The following is a 22,199-nucleotide window of genomic DNA, read 5'->3' as shown; positions in this document are numbered from 1 at the left end:
TGGCAATGCCTTGGGCTGTGCCCCATGGAGCTGTGGGGTGCTATGGGGCCATGGCAATGCCTTGGGCTGTGCCCCATGGAGCTGCGGGTTGCTATGGGGCCATGGCAATGCCTTGGGCTGTGCTCCATGGAGCTGCCCACCCTGCAGAATGGTGCAGTTTGCAGAACAGAACAGCACAGCCGGCCTGCGGGCGCTGCACCTGAACATCAGCAGGGCCATGGCCCAAGGCCTGCTCCTCGCATTCTCCCCTGCTGAGGTGAGGGCCCCACATGTGCTTTCATGTCCTCCACACTGGGCTTGTGGCAGCCCTGCTTGGCAGAACCCACACGGGCAGTGCTGAGCTTGTGCCTGCTCAGGGCCCCGCAGTGATCAGCTCAGCAGAGGAGGGGACAGCAGGCACCATCCGGCTCCCCAGCGGGGCGTTCCCATCCCCGAGCAGCCAGGCAGTGCGCGTGGTGGTGACTGTGCTCAACATCCAGCAGCTCACCATGTTCCAGGTACGAGCTCCCATTTCAGCCATTGGGATGTGGGAGACACTTGTCGGCTCGGCTCAGCCGGCACCGCTCCGTGCAGGAGGACAACCAGATGGGAAAGGTTCTGGACAACACCGTGGTGGGCATCGTGGTTGGGGATGGGGACGTCTCGGAGCTGCAGGACCCCGTGCAGCTCACCTTTGCCTACCAGCAGTTGCCACATGTAAGGCATGCCCTCCCCTCCCCATGCCTCCTGGTGAGGTGCAGGTTCACACTACGTCCCTGTTTGCAGAATGTCACCCCGCTGTGTGTTTTCTGGGAGCCCAGCAAAGGTACAAGGCTCAGCAGGGCTTGGTGGGGCTGTGGGCAGGCTGCCTGCCATGCTCCTGGCTGCCATCCTGCTATCAACAAGCATTGCAGCCCCCCAGCCTGTGCTCTGTGAGGCAGGATGCGGGTTTGGGCTGGTGCCCACCACTGTGGCCCTGTGCTGGTTGTAGGGCAGGCAGGAGGCTGGAGCAGTCACGGATGTGTCACACAGCCCAAGGACAAGGAGACAGTCTGCACTTGTGACCACCTCTCCTTCTTCACCCTCCTCCTGGTGACAACCCCTCTCCTTACAGCTCCCACTCTTACCCCTGCTCAGGCCCTCACGTGTTACTGCTGGGTGCACAGGAACAGTTGTATTTGCTTCCAGGCGAGCCCAATCCTGCCCTAACATCAACCCCAGCCCCATCTTTGTGTCCCCGAGGGCAGGAGCAGATCAGTGGAGGATGGGGAGGGTGGAAAGGGCTCTAATCTGGCAGCAGTGAAACTTGAGGTCTGTTCTCTCCCCACCCCAAGAGCAAGCACATCCCCTCAGAGCTGCCACCACCACTTCTGCATTCCCTGGGGAACTTGGGGTCAGACCTGTGGGTTCTGGGCTTGTAGAGGTCCCTGCAGCACTCTGCTGGGGGCATCCCCCCTTGGCTCCATGGCTTGGGCAGCAACAGCCAGCTTTTCCAGGCTGGTTTGGACCCATCTGACCACTCATGTTCGGCAGAACCCATCTCTGGACGGGTCTACGGCACAGACGTTGGTGGCTGTGGCCAATGCTGGTTGTGGTGTGGCTGTGGCTTTCTCCATCTTCACTTTTGCCTTCTACATCTTCTTAAGGTGGGGTGTGCAAGCAGCTCCCCTGACTGTGAATGGATTTGAGGAGGAATGTGGAGCAACCCCAGGCCTCGGGGAAGGGGTGCCCCTCTCCTCTTCCACTTGTCAGTGCCTGCTGTCACCCTCCCCAGTATGTGGGTCCCTCCTCCACCCTTTCTGCCCCCTCCAGGTGCAGTTACAAACAGTTCAGGTCTGAGGACACCCTCCGCATCAACCTGGGGCTGCACATGAACCTGGTCAGCAGCCTGCTCCTGCTCAACCTGGCTTTCCTGCTCAGCAGTGGGCTCTCCAGCAGAGCACCTCCGGGGCTGTGCAGTGCCCTGGGGGGGCTCACCCACTACTGCCTGCTCTGCTGCTTCACCTGGACGGCGCTGGAGGGCTGTCACCTCTATCTCCTCTTTGTCAAGGTCCTTGGCACCTACATACACCACTACCTGCTGAAGCTGTGCATTGTTGGATGGGGTGAGCACAGGCTGCTGGGGAGTGAGGGAGCCTGTGGGTTACAGCCAGAGGGAACTGGGCTTTGCGGTGTTATGGGTGCCTGCAGAGACAGAGAACTCTGACCTCCCTCATGCTGCTCTCTCTTGTTCCTCCAGGCTTCCCTGTTCTGGTGGTGGGGGTGGCAGGAGCCATTGGCAGCTATGGAAAACACAGTATTGGGACAGTGGACAACCAGACCATAATCGACCTGTGTGTGGCACACACCTGCAGGATTTGGGTGGCCCTTTAGCCATGGGGAGGGGTTCCCATAGATGTATGGGGAGCAGAGCTACTGGAAGCATTGCAGTTGTTTCTTTTCAGGTGCTGGATCAATTCTGAGCACCTCCTTGTCCACTACATCACAAACTGCGGCTACTTCGGCCTCATCTTCCTCTTCAACACCATCATCTTCGGGGTGGTGGCCTGGAAGAATTGCCACCTGTGGAGGAGCGGGGTGATGCAGGGGCACTGCAAGGCCTGGAAGGTGGTCCTGGCAGCGATGGGTCTCTTCTGCCTGCTTGGAGCCACCTGGGCACTGTCCTTCCTCAGCTATGGCAGCTCTTCCACACCCATGCTCGTCCTTGCTGCTATCCTCAACTCCCTCCAAGGTCAGGGCCGGCTCCCAGGGTCTGGCTGGGAAGGGGTGGGAGGCAGGAGGAAGCATGGCACTGGTGGACAATGAATCCCAAGGCACAGGCATGCCCTTCCCTTCAGCAGGGAGAAGAGGGACCTGCCATGGAGCTCAGCCACTGATGCTGAGCCCTGGAGAGGCACTTGGAGGAGCCTCTCTCTCTGCTGCTGCTGCCATGGTCTTCTTCCTTCCCCTGCAGGTGTTTTCATCTTTGTCTGGCTGGTTGTCCTCTACTACCCAAGGGCAGAGGAGACCAGCAGCTCCCTCTCCCACATCGTGAGGAATGACAAAACCATGGCTGTGTCACAGGGATAGCTGCTGGGCCTTCCCTCTCTGCCTGCCAGCTCCCAGCCCAAAGTACACGGCTTCCTGTGAGAGCAAGGCCTGCATGGGCAGCTGGGCACCCTGGCTGACCAGCGTGGCCCCTGCTCTCACCCATGCCTCATTTTACTCTTTGGGGGGTGTGATCTGCCCTAGCTGCCCTTTGGCTCCTGGGGGCCAGCTTGGTCCAAGGAGACCAAGTCACCTCCAGTCACCTCCCTCCCTTCTGCATGCCCTCGGAAGTCTCATTCCCCAGTGCCTCCTGCTGGAGCCTGCAAGCCATCTGCATTCAGCCTACAGCCTTACCCCAGCACAAGAGAAGGAATTGGGCACTGGATCAGCCTGGAGATGCACAGCCAGCTGCACCCTGAGCTACACCATCTCCTCCACACTGTACGTGCATGCACGCACATCAGCTCAGCCTCTCACAAAGAACTGTTGTATTGGCCAATCCATGTCTGTGTTTTAGCATTAAAACTCTGCTAGCAAGCTAAGCATTATGGATTTCACTTTTGATGGTGACAAGTGAACAATATTTATAGTTTTCTCCACTTAGATGTACTGGTGAGCCAAAATCTTTCTAGCAATTCACTGTCATGCAGGGGGAAGATATCTGTGTGGACACATGTATGTACACACACTTGTACATACAGCAGTCCTTTCTCTGCTAATGCTATGCCATCTGTGGTTCCATGCTGTGTAATCAATGAATATACAGATGTTATAATTAAGAAATATACAGGAAAGGTAGGCTAAACAGGCTATCACACTAATGAAGAATGGATGGAAAGCTTACCTTTGTCCTTAGGCTCACTAAGAAGACTCCAAGAGGAGCAATCTCCACAAGAGATCCTTCCCCACTGGCAGTCAGCTCTTAAATGGGGTCTAGGAGAGGTGGAGCCAGGTTCCACCCCTTCCAGTAGCACAGAATTGCCTTCACCTGTGCTCCCAGGGCTGACTCAGTGCTCACCTCATGTGGTCAATCAGAGGCTCAGCAATTCCCATGCAAAGCCCACATCTGGTGGGCACAGAGCTCCATCTCCCCACCTCCTTCTAAAACCAACCACCTGCCCAGCGTAAGAAGGACAAGAAGGACTTCAGTTTGCTCTCTGGAAGCTCTATGCTACGCCTGCAGGCAGGCCCTGCTACAGCTGGGTTGCTGGGTCTTGCAGAGCCCAACAGCTGAGCCCTGTCCCATGAGAGGGTACTGGACCCCATGAGACATCCCACCTCACCACCCCAGAGCAGCCCTTTCTGCTCAGCTCTCCTCAGTACTTGTTTCACCATGGGCCAGGAGGGCATGGGAACGTTCAAAAGATGCTCAGTGAACAGAAACACTCTGATGTGACTCATCCTTTGAGCAACATTTGAATTTCCTTCCTCTAAACCTCTGTAAAGACACAGAGAAGAGTCTCTCTGCCGCTGCCACATTTATTTGAAACTGGCTATTTTCTACACCGTGCATCTTCTCACACTGACAGCTGCAGCAGCCACAGTGAGCACACCAAGAACACACAGTAGGATGAAGATCCCAGGGAGCCACAGGCTGGGTCCAACAAAGAGAAGAAAGGTTGGTTACTGGTCTGGGTCCCCCAAGCTGGCCCAAATACTCCCCAGAGTGGCATACGTACCCTTCAGCTCCTTTTGGTCAGCCCTGGGATGATGGCTCTCCGCTCCCAGGGAAGGAGCAGCCAGCAGGTGGATGGGTCCATAGGAGACAATTTTATTGTAGTCATCTGCCAGCTCCCGCTTGCTCCTCCAGAGAGTGGGACATTGCTGTTAACAGAATAAAAGGAAGGGAAGAGAGCAGGGAAGAAGCTCTCCTGTGGGGTCAGTGCCTGCCAGGGGGACAGGCTACCCTGGTGTTCTGCCCCAGCAGAGGCACAGCTGTGGTGCAGCCTAGGAGAATGGCTAGCCTCAGAACATGGGACAGGAGCTGGTTAACAAAGGAACCTTAACCTGCTTGTCCCCAAGTCACTCCTAAGAACTGACCTTGGCACAGGGCTCAGGGCCGTCAGGGAGACACAGCCGGACACGGCAGTGCAGGAACACCTTGGGGTACCCGACAAACTGAAACATCTGGAAGCTGAACTTGGCTGTGGTGCTCTCTCCAATGGCATTCAAGTATGTCACTGTCTCATCATGGGGACACCTGGGGCAAAATAGCACAGTCAGCAGGCAAAAAAAAAAGAAGGACACCCCAGTTTGGGACAGCCACAGCAAGGAGACCAGGAATGCTCACCCCTGCTCAATGAGCTCATGTCGCACATCCTGGTAGGGGTCTGAGCTCGGCGTGGCCCAGCAGTCCTCCACACTCAGCAGGAAGTACCGGAGCTGGTGCTGCCCTTCTATCTTCAGCATGGCATACAGCGTGTCAGTGATGGGCACGGCCGCAGTCGGCAGCCGGTAGGGCTCCACGTAGGATGCGGTCTTGTACAGCCTCATGCTGACGTTGAAGTGCCCTTCTCTGACCATGAACTGCACCAGCCTGTGAAGAGAGAAGAGAGCTCGTGAACTGCCACGTCAGGTCAGCAGGGCTGGCACAGGCTCTTCGTGTTCGCTGAGCCCAGATCCCATATGGAGTTGGCCCAACTAGTCATGGAGGTGGGAGAAAGGCAGATTACACGTGTCCCTACCCAAGGCCCAAACCTTATTCTGAAAAACTACTATGGGACCCTCTTGGGGAAGAGAAAGAGAAGCGCTGTGATGTGATACTGCTCTCAGAGCTCTTTGGTGGCTCCCCAGGGCCTTTACAGATCATCTCATCAAAGGCATCTATTTTTCCACAAGCTTGAACACACCATCTCAGCAGCAAGGTGAAGAGAGACCACTCACTTGTCGACAGGGATGAGGGCAAATGGCACCTTCACCACCTGCTCATAGGCATAGACGCAGGAAAAATGCACCTCCAGCTGAAAGCTCCTGGAGATCACACCCCTGTGTGCTTCCCTCGCTGTCTCAATGATGTTGGAGTATGACACATGGGAGCTGTTTTGCTGGAATGACAAAGAAACCATACCTAAGCTCATGTACAGAGTACAGCACAGTCTAATGAATTAAGTGATGTACTGACTATAGGCAGGTCTGCAGAGCTCAGAGGATCCTGCCAGAAAGCTGAAGGCTCTTATCCTAAAGAGCACACAGAGACTTCCATGCTCCGCTGCGCAAGATAAGATGTGCTGCCAGCAGTGGTTTGGTGGAGGCAGAAGAGCTTTCTAACAGCCCCCAGGGAAGCCTCCCAAGGGGAAAGAGAGCTTCACAGTGCCAGATAAAAAAGGGAAAGACTCCAGGGCTGTCCCCATTCAGCATATTTCTTCTCACTTGGCTTCAGAGCTATTCAGCACAGGCTCTGTGCTGGATCCTCACCTGAATTATTGATCCACAGGCAGTGTGGTTTTCACCTGTGAGAGTGGCTGCAAAAAACAGCTCACCCTCCTCTTCTCTTTCTGAAACCTTGCATGCCTGGTTCTTCAAGTGGACAAGTTCCCGGGGGATTTTCAGCAGTTCAAACACCTCCTTCCTCACCATCATCTTCATGTGCTCTTCCTCACAGGCCAACTTCAGGACCACATCTGGGGGAAAAAGCCATCTGCAATAGCAATAAGGAAGATGCCTGAAGGAGCCCTAAGTCAGCTATGGGATGACACAGTCCTATCGAGCTCAACAGACCCTCATCCCAACCTCATGGAAGGCTGCTGGTAGGGGTCTTCAGAGACACCAGGGGAAAGCAAAAGACAAACCTTTGGAAATGAGCTGAATTTAATGAGGATCTGACATTTACTGCTAATTGCCTAAGCCTGCACAAGTCTGCAACTGCTGCTACTTTGAATGGACACAGTCGTCAAGCTAAGACATCATAGGCAGACATCACAGGTCTGGCTCCCTCTGGGGGAGGACTGTCTTTAGAATTCTGCAGTCCGCCAAGGGAACCAGGCAGGAACACCACCCTGCCCATCACCTTTCCCTTTGGTGCCTGTGTGCAAACTGAGCTTGCCAGCACCCCAGGCTGTACCTTGGCAGAACGCCCCTGTGAAGCCAGGTTTGCAGCTGCAGATGGGTCTGTCCTCTATCACCTGGCAGCCCCCATGGTGCTGGCATGGGTTGGGCATGCAGGCGTCTGAGCTCCTCTTGGCACGCAGGGCAAACCTTCCTGTCGAGCTGTGAGGGCTTGCCAGCTCACCTGCAGGGAGGGCAATGCAAGCAAGCTGAAATGCAGCAGGAACATCTAACCTTCGAGAGAATGAGAGCAAGCTCACCCCACTGCTTGCAAGGGCTGAAGAGGCTCTGACCTCTCCTTTCCATTTCCCCATCTATAACTGCACAGGGCAGCATACAAGGAGACTCACTCTTGTTGCCTTCGCAGCCAGCCAGGCGCAGGGCAGAGAACAGCAGCAAATACGTCACAGTCCCTTCCTGTAAGAACAATCAGGCTCTGGGTAATGCAGGTTTTCAGCAGGTCCTCATTGCAGAGGTGTTGGCAATCACTCAGAGCCAGCCCTCAAACATGGGTACAATAATTTCTATATTGTATTTCCTCCAAAAACTGTAGGTTCAATGGTATGAAGTAATTTCCTATCCCAAAGGGCCAAAACAGCAATCCTCTCAGCCCAGGCTCCCATAAGTGAAAAGGAATTTCCCTCTAACCTTTCTAATCATAGTTCTAATGTGAAGATTTAGGTCTTATGAAGCCGTGCTTGCCTTTCCAGTAACCCACATCCACAACAGGAGAGACAATGGGATTAAAAGAAAAGAATCAAACCTTGAACATAACTAAAATTTATGTCATGAAGACACAGATAAAGTCAACCTCCAAGCCTGGGTCAGATAACATGTTTCCTTAGAGAAATTAATGACGTGGTGCAGGATAAGCCCAGGACCCTTATCAGAGCTGTGGATATGAGTCACCTGGGGCTGCTGGCTGCATATGTCCCCACAGCAGGGCAATGCCAAAGACAAAAGCTTTGGACTGCCACACTCTGGTCTAGCAGCAAATTGTTTATTCCCTCAGCCCTACCCTGAGCATCTGCAACCAGAAATCTGGGCAAGGAGGATGCAAAGCCCTGGGGATGTAGAGCCCCATCTGCAATGCGGGGCATGGCCCCAAAGCACGGTCCTCTAGCTTCAGTGGAAACCTGGCTCCTGCTGCTGCCAGAACTATGCTGACAGCAAGTGCAGGACTGTTCCCAACTTGGCACAACTGCCTTGGGCAGCTCTGCAAACCTTCTCTCAGATGTGCCACCCATGGCTGCTGCAGCCTCAACAAAAAGCTCCTAGCTGCTCTCATCATGCCCACCAGCCCAAGGACTGCATACATCCTCAACACAAAGCTTCCACCTCTCTTATCCTACTCACCATTGCCAGACCAATCCACACTTGCCCACCCGCAGCCAGCTGGGTCCTTCTCGTGCTCCCAGCTGCCTGCCTTATATCACCTCCCAGCAGCTCACTGCTCCCCCACGCAGACACGCTGCCTCTGCGATTGCACAAGAGCCAGCAGCAGACGGGGAGCAAACAGCTCTCCGAAAATGCGTCCTCCAGCATGGCCCTTCTGATTAGCTCAGGGCTGGTGAACGCTGACCCAAATCACAGCCCTGATGGGGCTCCAACCAGGAGCAGCGTCTGCAATATCCCTCTGTCTGCACCATCCCCTGCTTCCCGGGGTTTTAGGCATCTACCTGCTGTTGTGGCACCTGCTTCGCCTCAGCAGGAACAGCAGATACCATAGTGGTACATGCAGAGGCCAACAGCTGTGCACTCAGTACACATGGTTTCCCTTCCACACATGAACACACATGATTTCCCATCCACACACACGTGCTCTGTTTTTTAGTGACTTCTGAAATCCCAGATCTGGTGAGAGATGCTATGACAGACACGGGGATAAGGGCTTGGTCCTGCCACACGTTGTGAAACGATTATGACAGTGATCACTCACAGTGATGCTACTTGATACGCTGTGTAAACTGCTTGTTACAGAAAGCGCGGAATGATTTAAAATATCTGACTGCGGTTTGCCTGCATGCCCAGCACTGTTCATGGCACACCTGACTGCCCCTGTGTGCCCCTGTGAGCAGGGCAGGCTTGTCCTAACACAGAGAAAACGCAGAAATGAAGCAGTGCTTAGCAGCTGCTTAGTTCTTCTGTCTGAAGAACCACCACTTAAAAAAAACAAGCCTCCTGTCACACTCAAAAGCAGTGGAAGCCATGAGTTTAGGGGCAGTCCTGCAGCCTGGAGTGGGCAGAGGAGGCCCAGGCCCAGACCCAGGCCCAGACCCACAGCTCCCAGCCCATTTGCTCTGGGGCTGCTGAGGCACCTGCCGCAGCCAGGCTGTGTATGGAGGTGCTGAAGTGAGTGGTGAGCAAAACTGGGGCAGCCGAGGGGGCTGTGGAACCCCGGGGGGCAGCTCAGGGCCTACCGCCTCCATAGGGCGGGGGAGGCCCAGGGCTGGGCCGCGGGAGAGGCCGCAGGCCGCGCCAAGGCTGCTGGGTGCGTGGACGTTGCCATGGTGACCAGGCCCGGCGGCGAGGCTTTGGCAGACGACAGAGGTGCGGGGCTGGAGGGGCTGTGGGGCTGAAGGGACCGGAGGGATCCTTGCAGGATGGCAGAGGCTGGGTGCGGTGCTGGGCCCTGGAATTCCCCCACTTCGTGCCCCCAGCCACAAGGTCCGTCGTGCCCCATGTGCTCTGCAGAGGGTCAGCCTGACCGCAGGGAGGGAAAAGGACGGCCCCCAGCCTCCCTGAAACCTAAATAGGCGATAGGAGCAGCGCTGCGGCCTTGGAGGCTGCTCTGCTGCTGAGGCAGCTACAAACAACCCTCTCCCCAGCAGCTCTGGCTGCGTTCCCTGGAGGGCCAGCCACAACAAGGCCTGAGGCTGTGGCGTGGCACCCACCAAACAAATCCCCATCCCACCGGCTGCCCCATGCCCTGTGTTCCACCTGCCCAGCCTGAACTCGAGTTCAGTGCTTGTACACGAGAGTCACAGAAATGGGAACCATTGCACCCGGAGTTTTGGTGTTCCTATACACCTGGTCCCATCTGGTTGCATGTATTTCTGTAGAGGAAGCGAAATGGAGGTCCTAGAGGAGAAAGAAGAGGAGCAAAAGGAAGAAGAGCTGAAGGCTTTGGAGGTCAGCAGTGAGCTTCACAACATGGACACAAAGCTGTCTGTGGAACAAGTCAGCTTTGCAAGTGATGTACCGTAAGTTGCACGTGTGTGTCAGTCACTGGGATGAGCAGAGACAGTCCTGCGGGGGGTCCATGGGGAAGCTGCATGCTTGTAGCTGGTGCTGAGGTTGTTTGTGCAAGGCAGGGTGGGGGGAGCAAATTTAGTTGAGCCTGGTGAGCTGTCCATGTCTGTGAGTAAGACAAGATAAATCACTTCATTTGCCATCCATTCAATACTGTATCAAAACACTGTATAAAGATCCCCCAGTCCTCTCGGTCTACGTTAGCTTGCCATCACTCCAGAGAAGCTTGACTATGTCAAAATCACGCCTACTTTAAACAATCTCTTCTTGGATATAGCCCCATTTTTTTTCCAGCAGGGAGCCCTTCCTGTATTTCGATAGCAGATCATCCTGTCTAAATCGCTCCCCACTTTATTACCTGTGTTTCTCTGCCTCCTTCTGCCTCTCAAGTGATTTTGACTGGAACAGCATTGGCACGTCCCAGTTACCAGACTCATACAAGGTGAATTCCCCAAGGGAAAAGAAGCTGCTGCGCATTGCTCACCATTACCACCAGCAGTTTGCTCACCTCTGCCCTGAACGCAAGCCGCTCTTCCTGCACCCTGTCAACGAATGTGGCGTGGAGGTAAAGGAGGTGTGGAGATGGGCCCAAGCTGCACAGTTTTTGTCCAGTCATGGGCCTGTTGCTGCCCTGAGTGTGTGGAATTGCTCCTTTAGATCAGCTTCCTTCAACATTTATTATATAAATGTCATACCAGACAAATAAATAAATAAATGCCAGAGGATATAGAAGCCAGAAAGTGCAGTAACTATTTGTCTCACATGAAAGTTAAGAGATCTGGCTCACATCTGCAGTGTGGCTGAGATTAGCTTCTAACTAACGGAAGTGTCTACTGGCACAAAGCATCTTAACTCCATGCATTTCCAATTCTGAGTGGTGATGAGGTGTACCATCAGTATGTTGGTATGCTCCAGGGAAGTCCTGAGTGTAAGCTGCAACAACCAGGGGTTGTCTGAGGATTGCTTTGGACAAGAAACTGCACCAGTAATCTGTTGGCTAATCAAAGTCCTCTTGGTGCCTTACAGAAGTTTGTGAGCACAACAGTGAGGCCAACCTTGCTGCCTTACACAGAGCTGTACCGCTGGGATGGCTGTGCCAGCTTTGTCTCTGATTATCTCACTATGGAGCCCCTCAAGTGCCCTCTCACACCGGTAAGAAAGGGCTGCAGTCCCTTCAGAAACAGCCCCACGATGGAGGTGAAAGAAGTACGCAATGTGGAAACCCGAGGGGCTGGGATTTACAAAGTCCTTTTGTCCCTCCAGCACCTCACAATTACTTGGGCAATCCCGCTAGAGTAGCAAGAAGAGATGATGCCAATGTCCTGGGGGTGGTATGAACCAGAAAAAGCAGAGAGACTAACTAGTCTTTGTTAGGAAGGACTGCTGATATCCTTCAGTGTGCTCCAAACAATCTACATGAGCTCCATGCTGGTCAGGCGTGTCCCAAGAGTCTCAGGGTCTCAAGAGACACTTTGGTGTCAAGAATGTGTGTTGATTTAGTGGACAAAGGCTGATCTAACCTAAGGTTCAGTCTGATATCTGGGCATAGATGGTGTAAGTAGAATATCTCTGTATTCACTTTGTGTGTTGTTCCCTTTGCCTGGGGAGTGAGGACCAAAAGGAAGTATGTTCCCTTTGTGCTGTAATTTAGGTTATGGGTCTTTTGCTTTGAAATGCTGCAGGCAGACCAGCTGGAAATGGAGATAAGCCCCATTTTGGTGTTGTGGTTAGCATTAGATTCTCAGTAGCCTGGCAAATTTGTCCTGCCCATCTCTCCCTATGGTTAAATATGCACAAGATTTAGGGTCAGAATTTCTCCACATTACTTTGGAAGGAACTTTTAGCATCTGTGGTTTATGTATGAGTTTCATTTGAACAGACTCCCTATGGATGCAGTGCCCAGGGATATGAGCAATGCCCTCTCTCTCTCGTTCCTGGGGCTTGTTTCAGCTTCAGAAGACAAATGCTGTGAACAGATATCTCTTTCTTTCAAGCCCTCCTCACTCTATTCCCCAACTACCATCCTGAAGTACCAGCGAGGGAACTGCTTTGACTTCAGTGTGCTGCTGTGCTCCATGCTGATTGGAGCTGGGTACGATGCCTACTGTGTGAATGGGTATGCCACCCACGACATATGCAGCTTGGATGAGACTCTGGAGGAATGCCCACTGCTCAGGAAGCCACAGGAGGTGAGGAGACCTGCAGCGAGCAGGCAGGGGGGAGCCTGGGTGTCTGGTTCTGATAAGAAAACCATGACATTGGTGAGAAAGACAAAGCACACTGGAGGCCAGTGAAGCTGGCATCTCTGGTGTGTCCACTGTGTGATAAGAATGAGTGTGATGGCAGGCTGTGGGGCGCCCAGCCCCATTGCCTGCTTGCTTTCTAATCATGCTACTCATGTAAAGAGGGCGACAGCTTGCCTGTGCTTTCTCCCTTTTCTTGATTCCTGCTGGGTTTAACAGCAATTTCTTGCTTTTGTGGAGGCAGGTCCCAAAAGAAGAAGTGAAGAAGTCTAACAAATATAGAGTTAAGTCCCCCCCAGACATGTGCAGCAAATTTGAGCTTCAGCAGGAGGCCAAGAAGAAAGCAGAAACAGAAGCTACTGAGAAAAAGGAAAGAGAAGAGAGGGGCATGGTGAGTTAGCAAGGTCTACCCTACTCTCAAACTCCATTAGCAAGAGTGAGACATGGGTAAGAGTTGAGACGTGGGTAATAGCTGACCAAAGAAAGGAGCTCATGACCCTCCATGCAGTACAGTACAACTCAGATTCTGGCCATGAGCACATAGTTTCTGGAAACACGGTGTGTGCTAGCAGAGGAATAAACACTGAGCATGTACTGCATCACTGTTCTGAAGAGAATTAAGGGTTTGGAGGTCTTCAGAGTTGGGCAGGGGAAAGAATAAGATTGCTGGTGGATTGGACTAAAGTGGCAATAAAGTAGCAATAATTATTGCTCTATCTTCTGGACTACAGGAAGCAGAAGAGCTCACACGTGACCGTTTGTGTGGCTTACGGGTGCATGCGTGGGTTTTGGTTCTGTCTGGCAAGAGAGAGGTTCCCGAAACTTTCTTCATTGATCCCTTCACGGGGAACAGCCATAGCACCATGGATGAGCAGTTCCTTGGGATTGAGAGTGTCTGGAACCACAAGAACTACTGGGTGAACATGCAGGACTGCCGGAACGGCTGCAAGGTAGTGAGCTCTTAAACACCCCTGCACCTGAAAGGGACAGTCAGGCTGAGCCCTGAGGGAGTCCGAAATCAGTGGTGATCCAGGTTTCTAGTCACTATTCCCCTGCACTGGCTCTGGGCACGGAATTCTGATTGCTTAGACATCAGACCTGGTACCTGGAGCTAGTTCCTGCCATCCCACTCTCTGAGCTAGCAAATATGGATCATACCTATTGACCCTACACAACACTGGAATATCAGCTTTGGAGGCTGGCTGGACAACCATTCTCCCAAAAAGAACGTTTAGGGTAAAATCTGTTAAGTACAGCTCAGGGTAGGAAAGATCTTGATTTGGCTCTTCTCACACCCTAGCTACTGCCCAGCTGATAGAAAGGCTGGAAGGAGAGGGGCTAAATCAGAATCACTTTAGGCCCATCTGCATGACCCTGGGACCATGCATGAGTCAAGGAAGGAAGCAGAAGTATTTCCCTGGCAGTGGTACCATGAGGAAAAGGACCAGTAGCCTTCCAGGCAAAGAGCCAGTCTTTGGCATCCCACCAGTGAGCCACTGAGATCCAGGGTGTCCAGAGTCTGCAGGTGTGCAGAAGCAGTGTTGAGTTTAGTGTCAGGCCCTTGAGGCTGCTCTGTATTTCTTCTGTTTGGCCTAGGATCTTGTCTTTGATTTGAGTGATGCTGTCCACTGGGAAATCATGCTTTCAGAGACTGACAAGCCTCTTCAGCTGCTCCTGGGTGCTGAGAAGGAAAATGAGCTGTTTGATAGGAACATGGATGACATGGTGAGTGACCTGAATGGTTAGCACTCAGCCTTCCGCTGCACTGACCTCTGGGACAAAGGAATTTCAGAAAAATAAAATTAAAACAAAAATTTTCTGAACATCCTCTCTCTGCTGGTCAGCAGACAGCTCTTACAAGTTGCCAACCAAATGTAGAAATAAAGTGTGTATAAATGTTATGTTGTCTTGCTGGCAGAACAAAATATGATAAAGCAGGCATTACTCCAGCACAGCACCACGGAGAAACACTGATAACAACACATTCCCTCCTCATATCTAATCTTCCCAGCTTTTGTTCATCACCAGGGATCAAAACTTCTTCCACGGTCTGTATAAAATAAGCTGGTCATTAGTTTGAATGGCAAAAGTCACATTCATAACCTGCCCAGCATAAGTGTTAGCCACATTTCCTTAGGCTTGGAATAAGATGTGCTAGCAAGAATGCAGGGATGCAATAAAGTTCACCTTCCCTGAAAAACTGCAGCATGCTGCTTGCTCCTGCCCTCTGGCTGTGTGTGATTGTTACAGCACATAACTCTGCCACTGCTGCACAGGACAAAATGTGGCCTCCTGTGAGTTGCTCGCTGATTGCTGCAGTGCATTCTCCAGAACCAGAAGGCCTGGCACTGTCAGAGCAATTCCCAAAAATGGAAATTTTTGTTTCAACAGGAGGAGGAAGAAGAGGAGGAGGAGGAGGAGATAAGTTTTGCCATGCCACCGTCATGGGTAGCTCCAATTCAGATATCTCCCAAAGGTGCGCGCTCTTTGCCTTTCGCTTGCCTTCCAGCTAATCTTTTAGTAGATCTGGAAGAATTCTGCCTTCAGGATGTTTGAGGTACAGCAGCAAAGTGCAGTAGATCAAGGCATGCACTTGCTATTGGTTTGAATGCACCTTCCACGCACTGTCTCACTGTGGATGGGTGGTCCCCATAGACACACACACCTTTCCTGCTAACTGAATGATTTTGCCTGGGATGGACTTTCTGTTACCACTATGCATATGGGGCTGCCTGCCAATCTTTCTGACACCTCCCTTGCCTACTGCAGAGTTTGAGACTCGCTGTTCCCAGGGGAGGAAGGTGATCCTCTACAAGAAGGCAAAGCTGGAGAAATGGCCACCATACTCCAATGGAAATGGGCTGGTGAAACGGCTCACCGTCTACGCAGACTCAAACTGTAAGAGGATGGAATTTATCTCACCTTCTCCCCCTGAGCTGCTGACTTTAGTTTCTGTTGACAAAGAGGAATAAGTGTTTTTATGGTATAAGTCATCACAGTAGATTAGAATTCATCTATTAGGATTAATCTATAAAGTGCCCCAGTGCACAGAGCCAATTCTAGTGACTGTGTGGGCTGCTTGCACAGATGTCAGATGAATCATACCACTTCCAACTGGGTGACGTGAGGCTGTGAAATTGCATGTCTCCTGCCAGATACCAAAGCAGTAGAAGTGAAAGAGTGGTTCAAAAACCGTGAAGACATGTTGGATGTGAGAGAAGTGAATAAACAAACACAGTTGACCACAGAGTACTTCAGCCCAGGACACCTCTTCGGTCTCAAAGGTATTCTAGTTCATCTGGGCAACCAAGACATTATGGGAATCTGTTCTAGTAGTTGCAAAAGCCTGAAGCAACGGGTCTGTAAGCATCTAGGATGAATTGTATAGATTAATAATATAGTCTCTGAAAGTAGAGGATTGGGTTGGTTGTGCTTACAGTCCTGGGCAACACTTTCCCAGCATAACAGAAGGTGACATCTGTATCATATATAGTGATATATACTTTTACCAGTAAGGTTGAAAACTGTCTCCTTGGGATTATATTCAGTCTCTCAGTGTTATGCAGCTGTAGAAGACAAAGTCCTGCTATTAGTCCAGATGTGCTACTGAAGCAGTATTTCTCCCCAAGAGATTGCCCAGTTTCTGGTGTGGAAAGAGCAGAGTCCAGGCTCTACTCACCACTACCTTGCTGTGTGAGGAAGGCAGCGGCCTTGAGAAGCTGTTCTGCCATCCTCAGGCCATGGTATACTGGTAATCAGCAGTAAGGATATAACATTCCCTTCCCACACTCATTGGTGCATTTGATTTGTTCGCTGCTCAAGAAAATGAGACTTCCTCTGGATGTGCCTGTATTCCTCTGGATGTGCCTGTATTCCTCTGGATGTGCCTTTACTTCAGCAGTATTGTGATGACTAGTTGTGAAAACGTACGCAATCTCTTTTGTGTCCTTAGTACACACCTATAAGTCAATGAGCCCACAGACTGAACGTGTGATGGAGTTCTACACTGAGACACGAGTCGATGGCCTCCAGAAACTTGCTGAAAATGACAACGAGATGAAAGAGTACTTTGTGGGGCGAGATGACTTCAAGTACTTCCAGCACACAGAGTTTCGCTCTAAAAGAAAGAAAGTAACTTTGGTTGGCACCAGAACTGATGTTAACTCCCGGCCTATAGTGGTACGGCCAAGACAGGAACAGAAAAATATCTGTCACAGTGATATTTATACATTGCAAAACATGCTGCCTGAGGCCTTAGGTTCATTCTTAGTGGACACAACCAAGGCAAAACTCCAGATGAAGCATACAAGTCTTGTTCAGCTGCTGTGTCTTTCAGTTGCTTGCTTGACACAGCCACAGTGTATGCATTTGTCCCAAAACACATGGAGAACTTGAGTGAAACCAGGAAGTTATGACCTGGAAAATGTGTGTCAGAGGAAAGAAAAATAGCTTAACGATGATTTCGGAAGGAAATTTTCTCAAGACTCCACAGTGTTTTGTTCTGACCCCAAATGAATGTTTTGTGATGCTGACAAAGTGTCCCATAGTGCTGTTACAAGCAGGTACCTCTGTCCAGTCAGGTCTGATGGGGAGAACAGATGAGAGAGGAAATCTGACATCTGCTGGTATGGCTCAGACACTTCATCTGCCAAGGCAGTGGCCTTTGGGTCAACACCAAACATGCTTTTTTTCCCCCCTTCTTTTTGTTGGGGAATCTGGGGTGTTTTGTTGTGCTCAGAATACCTTGCTTCCCACAGCTCCATCAGACTGAGATGCATCCCAAGCTAACTTTGAGCTTGAAGAGCATGCTCAGCTCCACAAATAGGAGTCTGTATTGCTTTAAGAAACTTTGTGTTTTGTTTTTTTTTCAGGGACCAACCATGGGCCAAGGCTTTAGGAGTAGCTGTCACATCTAAATTGAGCAAAAAGGCCCAGTTTTTGTCTTGAGCTTTGATTTAACTCTCCATGAATGTTGCCATTTTTCTCTGCGGTCTAACTTGCTTCCATCTCTTTCTCTTCACTTAGCAAATCAAGGAGTGTTTCCACAGAAACCTACAAAAGCCTGCTGATGAAGATGTGGCAGAACGTGTCTTCCTGATGGAAGAGGAGATGATCCAACTGACATACCACCTGAAGGATAAGTACATCACAGCCTCAAAGAAGGACTTCTTCAAACCAGAGGAGAGCTATAGGAAGCAAAGTGAAATCATGACCCCAGAAATGTGCATCACATACCAGGTAAGGAGAAAATCTACCTGGATTGAGGAGCTGTTCTGGGCCATGGGGACGCAAAGGGTAGGTGCAGCGTCAGTGGAAGCATGGCATGGCATATTCGTGCTCAGCCTCTCCCCCATCTGCTCATCAGGTAGTGTATGTGGCCACTGAGATCTTGCAAGATGCTGATTCAGCAGCTGTTTGTCTCAATCCTGCAGATCCATGACAGGGAAGTTGAAATTTCCTTTGCTGTTCTCTCTTAGAGAGACCGCAGCAGAAAAGCAGGAGCAGATTTTAACTCAATTTCTACCATAGATCACAAAGCTCGGGTCATGCTGTTGTTTAAATCATCCCCAGCTTACTCTGCAAATTCAGACAAGATACCGAGGCTTTATTTATTGCTGATAGATAGACAGATAGCTTTAAATAAAAGATACCCCAGAAAAAGTGCTGTCATTATGCCAAATTCTCTCATTCATGGAGAGGTCACTCTATTAACATCTCTGATGTGAGTCTGTAGTCAGAGGAAGAAGTCTGCCTGCATCATCTGCACAATTATGCATAGGAAATCAGATTACCAAAATAGATATGCTATTAATATATGTTTTTTAATTTATATTTCTGGGGAGATGCAAATGCTGGAGTGCTGTCATTTCATCTGTAACCCTGTAAAAACAGTCTCAGCCAAATAATAGGAGCATCATCAAAGAGGTGTAGGACATGCAATCTGGCTGGCATTACTGCTGGGCTCAAAGTCTGGGTGAACTCTAGTCAACTACTGACAATGGGTTGGATGTTTTTGTGGTGTAAAGCACAGTCCTTATATTGACTTAGCAGAATGGTGCCAGTTTATGTTTGCAAAGTACTTGGTCCCACTTACCCAGACAACAATACTGCCTTTCACTAGCTTATCTGCTTCCAGGCAGGGTCCTCTGAGCAGCACACAAAGCTGGTTCACCTGTACAAACTGTTGCGAGAGCTAACAGAGGAAGAGAAGCAGCTGAAGCAACAAGTGTGGAGAACTCAAGCAGAGGTAGAAGGGAGCCGTCCTCACTGCTGTCAGCACGGTCAGGAGTGGAAGCTGGTTTCATTGGACAGGTTGCCAAAGCCTCATTCAGCTTAGGCTGTGATAAAAATAAAACTCTGGTGGTGTGAAGCTGGTCTGCATGCTGAATGACCAAGTTTGCAACCCGTCCCTTGCTCAGTACAGATCTTGTATAATATATGGAGTCACACGCTTCCCAAGTCTTGCTCTGTTTGTTCTCAGGGATGGAAATGGTTTCAGAGAGAAATAACAGCGTGTGAACTGGGGCGTCCAGGAGTAGATCTGTTTGTTTGCTTGCCTGGGAATGAAACCAAAAAGAAAGGATGTTGTATGTAATGTAATCTAATTGCAAGGCATTTCCAGGAAACCGTAACAGTAATATCAAAGTGATTTTTTTTGTAGGAACAACTGTAGGGAAATAGTTCACAAAATACACTGCTTGTACTGCTGATCAGACTGTGACTGGTGGAACAAATTCATGTTCTTAGAAGTGGTGACTTCACGAGAAATTCAGTCATCCTAGCAAGTGGAGACAGAGCCATTGGATCTGATTGGTTTTTAAATGGCTTTTCTGTGAAAGGAAAACCTCTGGAGAGGAATGCACAACAACAGCATGCAGAACATTAATAATAGCAAAGAAAAAGCTTGCAATATTTTTCAGAATTGTGGAGAGCATACACTGTGACCTCGTGAATGACCTCACCAGATTTCTTGGTCTTGAGGTATTCACAGGCCAAATATTGCTGTTGCTTGTGCCGTGTGTCCCATGTACTGCTGCGACAAAGCAAAAAGCCAAAGCTGTTTCTGCAGTTTCAGATGAACCTTTTCATAAAGGTCTGGGATGTATTTAACCCTGTGCTACACTCGTGGCGCACAGCATCTGCTCTGTGAGCGTGTGGAAATGCTGTCACTCGGTGGGAAAGCTGAGGTGTCTCTCTTCTCATTGCTTGGAAGGTGCTAACAATTCTGGAGACCCGCAAGAATGAAGAAGCAGACATTAAACTGTCAGCTTCAATATATGACACAGAGAGAAATGCAAGGAAAAGACAAGAGTACGAAGCCATGGTAGGTGGGCTTTACTAATCCCAGTATTAATTACATGCACACAGATTAAATGCAGAGCAAGCATCTTCTGTCTGACATGTTAGCTCTGAAGATCTTTTAGTGTTATTAAAAGATACAGAGCCAAATCCCAGCAAGTTGAAAATACAACATGGCCAAGTTATGACCTTCTGGCTCTGTGGCCACATCAGAGAGAGAGAGAAAAAGTTGTTTTATTTTATTTAGGTAACAATTTAATAACTAATCCTTGTTAATTATTTTAATGATAATAGGCACTGGGGAGGGGGAGTGTGATAACAGAGTCAAAGCTGCATCTTTATTGCCCTTTCTCTTTTCATCAGGTGTAGGTGCACATCTTTGCACATTTCGTCCCTCTATGAATCAGTTGGGTTTTTTGTTTTCATTATTTGCAAAGGCAATTTTGTTTCAGGGTGTCTCTCAGGGAATTATTACCTTATGAGTATTGTGAGCAAATAAAAAAAAAACTTGAAGAATAATGACTTCCAGCTTTTTAAAATCTCTGCTATGTTTCTTGTGAATGATGTTTAGACTGAACTTTCCTGGTTGGAGAGCTTGTAAGAAGTGATAGTGGGTTTTATATGCCAGACATCTGGCGTGAAGCACAGAGGCAAAGGTCCAAGAATCAGCTATTTGCCAGCCTACAAATTAATAGCACTCAAAATATCCCATCCAAATACAAATGCCTTTTTTGGAGCCCTTCTTGCACATTTTATGTAAGATAAATCTCTGCAGTCAAGGAAATTAGGAAAGATATTAAAAAGGGTGATAAAAAACAAATGACAGAATGAAAAACACATTAGCACTGTGCATCTAATGAAAAGCTACAGATTTGGTCAAACTATAGCAAAAGGAAACATCATTTCCACCACTGGGTTGCGGGAGTTTAGGCCTTTGCTTTTATTTTGCCTTATTTAGGGTGTTTGGGAAACAAGCAGATGGATTGTGACTCTTTCTGTCCTTCCCCCTTCAGGTGAAGGCAAAGAAGGATGAGTTCCCAGGACAAAAGGAGCAGGATCTGGATTACCTGGCACCTTTTCTTATCCAAATTGGCAGCCCAGAGAAAATAACCAGAAAGCAGGCCCTCCGCCTCCGGGACGACTGCCTGAGTGATTTTAAGAATCGTCTGGTTTCTAAGGCCAACATCATCCAAGCCCATTTTGAAAAGGTATTCCCAGCCTTGCTCCGTGATGTGCATGTCACTGGAGTGGGTTTTTTGCACTGGCAGGGGGGCAATACACATCTCATCGTGACAGCAGGCAGGAAACAAAACTCCTTTACCTGTAAGGGAGCCCTGGACACACCTGTGTCACTTTGTCATTAACATGTGAGATCAAAGAACGGAGTAGCTCCAGAGTCAAATTCAGTCCTTGTTTCAAGCAGAGCTGATTTGGTTCTCCAGTGCTTCTTAACTATAGTGAAGCAACACGTTTTGGTCTTGCAGCCTCTCACTGGTCTGTGTGTTTTGATTCCCTTGTTTTCTTCTTCTTGTGAGACCTCATCTCAGACTCACTGCCTCTCATGAAAATAAAACAGCCCTTATTTGTGGTTTCCTTCATCTTGGCTCCCTGAACTCTGAGTTGCACTTCTGTGCATCTGCACTCCTCGCTCTCCTTCCCATTAGCCTGACTTCTTGCCACTCTCTCTCTCAACAGGAGGTAGAAGAGCTGCAGAAGAGGAACCAGCAGTTTCAGGAAAATCAGAATCAGCTCAGCGAGAAGGAGGAGGCTGACTTCCTTGCTGATTACTCTGAAACCATGTTCCGTATCCACATTCTGGCACTAAGACTCAACAGGTACTGGGAATGATTGCTAGAAAAATGTTCACGGGAACAAGGAGGTCTACCAGTCAGCGTTCCTAGTGACTGAGCAGTGAAGCTGTTCTGTGAGACATTCTACTCCATGTCCTGCTGCAGCTTCCCTCTGACAGTCCCCCTTCTTGTTCTAGGGAAAAGCAGACAGCACCACAGAAGTACCTTGCTCTTGAGGAGAAACTGTGCAAAGACCCTCGCCTAGCAGAGCACCTCAGTCATGCCTGATGGCTTCTTTTTTCCTTCAGATCAGACACGGGAAATTAGTGCTGAAGTCTGTTAAAAGCAGCCTTAAAAACGGTGGAAAGGCTTTGCTACTTGCCTGCAAGAAATCTTGCATTCTCATCAGGTTCTGCTAGAAGTCTTTGTGCACCTGTGTCTGGAGCTCCAGGGGATTTTAATGAACCTGTACCATCTACTATTTTAGACAATCCACTGTCTTGCTAATAATCATTCCCTGATACCAAAAAATAGAAGCCAGTTAGTGTGTTGCCATACAAGTCCC

The 22,199-nt window shown here is 49.9% G+C and overlaps 3 protein-coding genes across 5 annotated transcripts in view; 2 read left to right on the top strand and 1 right to left on the bottom strand.

Annotated features, from left to right (window-relative positions):
- The window catches only part of ADGRG3 (adhesion G protein-coupled receptor G3), a 3,804-nt gene extending 261 nt beyond the window's left edge, over positions 1 to 3,543 (top strand). The window contains exons 1-10 of one of the 3 annotated variants that reach the window (XM_042877043.1): positions 7 to 256; positions 357 to 497; positions 574 to 696; positions 766 to 805; positions 971 to 1,071; positions 1,513 to 1,625; positions 1,792 to 2,084; positions 2,219 to 2,312; positions 2,424 to 2,710; positions 2,933 to 3,543. In XM_042877043.1, coding sequence (XP_042732977.1) covers positions 149 to 256; positions 357 to 497; positions 574 to 696; positions 766 to 805; positions 971 to 1,071; positions 1,513 to 1,625; positions 1,792 to 2,084; positions 2,219 to 2,312; positions 2,424 to 2,710; positions 2,933 to 3,048 — 1,416 coding nt within the window. In that variant the 5' untranslated portion in view covers positions 7 to 148 and the 3' untranslated portion in view covers positions 3,049 to 3,543. Of the gene's footprint in view, positions 257 to 356; positions 498 to 573; positions 806 to 970; positions 1,072 to 1,512; positions 1,626 to 1,791; positions 2,085 to 2,218; positions 2,313 to 2,423; positions 2,711 to 2,932 lie in introns of all 3 variants that reach the window. The other 2 variants (XM_042877044.1, XM_042877045.1) reach the window with 2 other exon arrangements.
- Positions 3,544 to 4,506: 963 nt separating this feature from the next.
- On the bottom strand, positions 4,507 to 8,440 carry LOC122183376 (pancreatic secretory granule membrane major glycoprotein GP2-like). Its single transcript, XM_042877266.1, has 9 exons — positions 8,407 to 8,440; positions 7,401 to 7,467; positions 7,067 to 7,234; positions 6,421 to 6,626; positions 5,890 to 6,050; positions 5,297 to 5,542; positions 5,047 to 5,206; positions 4,687 to 4,830; positions 4,507 to 4,608 (listed from the first exon to the last, which is right to left on the bottom strand). Exons 1-9 carry the CDS (start codon positions 8,407 to 8,409, stop codon positions 4,507 to 4,509), a joined length of 1,257 nt encoding a protein of 418 aa, XP_042733200.1. The 5' UTR covers positions 8,410 to 8,440.
- Positions 8,441 to 9,557: 1,117 nt separating this feature from the next.
- On the top strand, positions 9,558 to 22,056 carry DRC7 (dynein regulatory complex subunit 7). The gene is made up of 18 exons (XM_042877208.1): positions 9,558 to 9,600; positions 10,115 to 10,253; positions 10,693 to 10,867; positions 11,329 to 11,454; positions 12,297 to 12,491; positions 12,790 to 12,936; positions 13,277 to 13,495; positions 14,142 to 14,270; positions 14,937 to 15,021; positions 15,315 to 15,443; positions 15,701 to 15,829; positions 16,498 to 16,724; positions 17,571 to 17,783; positions 18,682 to 18,792; positions 19,759 to 19,869; positions 20,858 to 21,052; positions 21,540 to 21,679; positions 21,832 to 22,056. The coding sequence occupies exons 1-18, from the start codon at positions 9,558 to 9,560 to the stop codon at positions 21,920 to 21,922; spliced, it is 2,604 nt and encodes an 867-aa protein (XP_042733142.1). The 3' UTR covers positions 21,923 to 22,056.
- Positions 22,057 to 22,199: the final 143 nt, after the last annotated feature.

Source organism: Lagopus leucura, unplaced genomic scaffold (assembly GCF_019238085.1).
Source record: "Lagopus leucura isolate 7727_CA_CO unplaced genomic scaffold, USGS_WTPT01 Super-Scaffold_100017, whole genome shotgun sequence".
Classification (NCBI taxonomy): Eukaryota; Metazoa; Chordata; class Aves; order Galliformes; family Phasianidae; genus Lagopus; species Lagopus leucura.
This window is presented reverse-complemented; position numbering and strand designations above follow the sequence as displayed.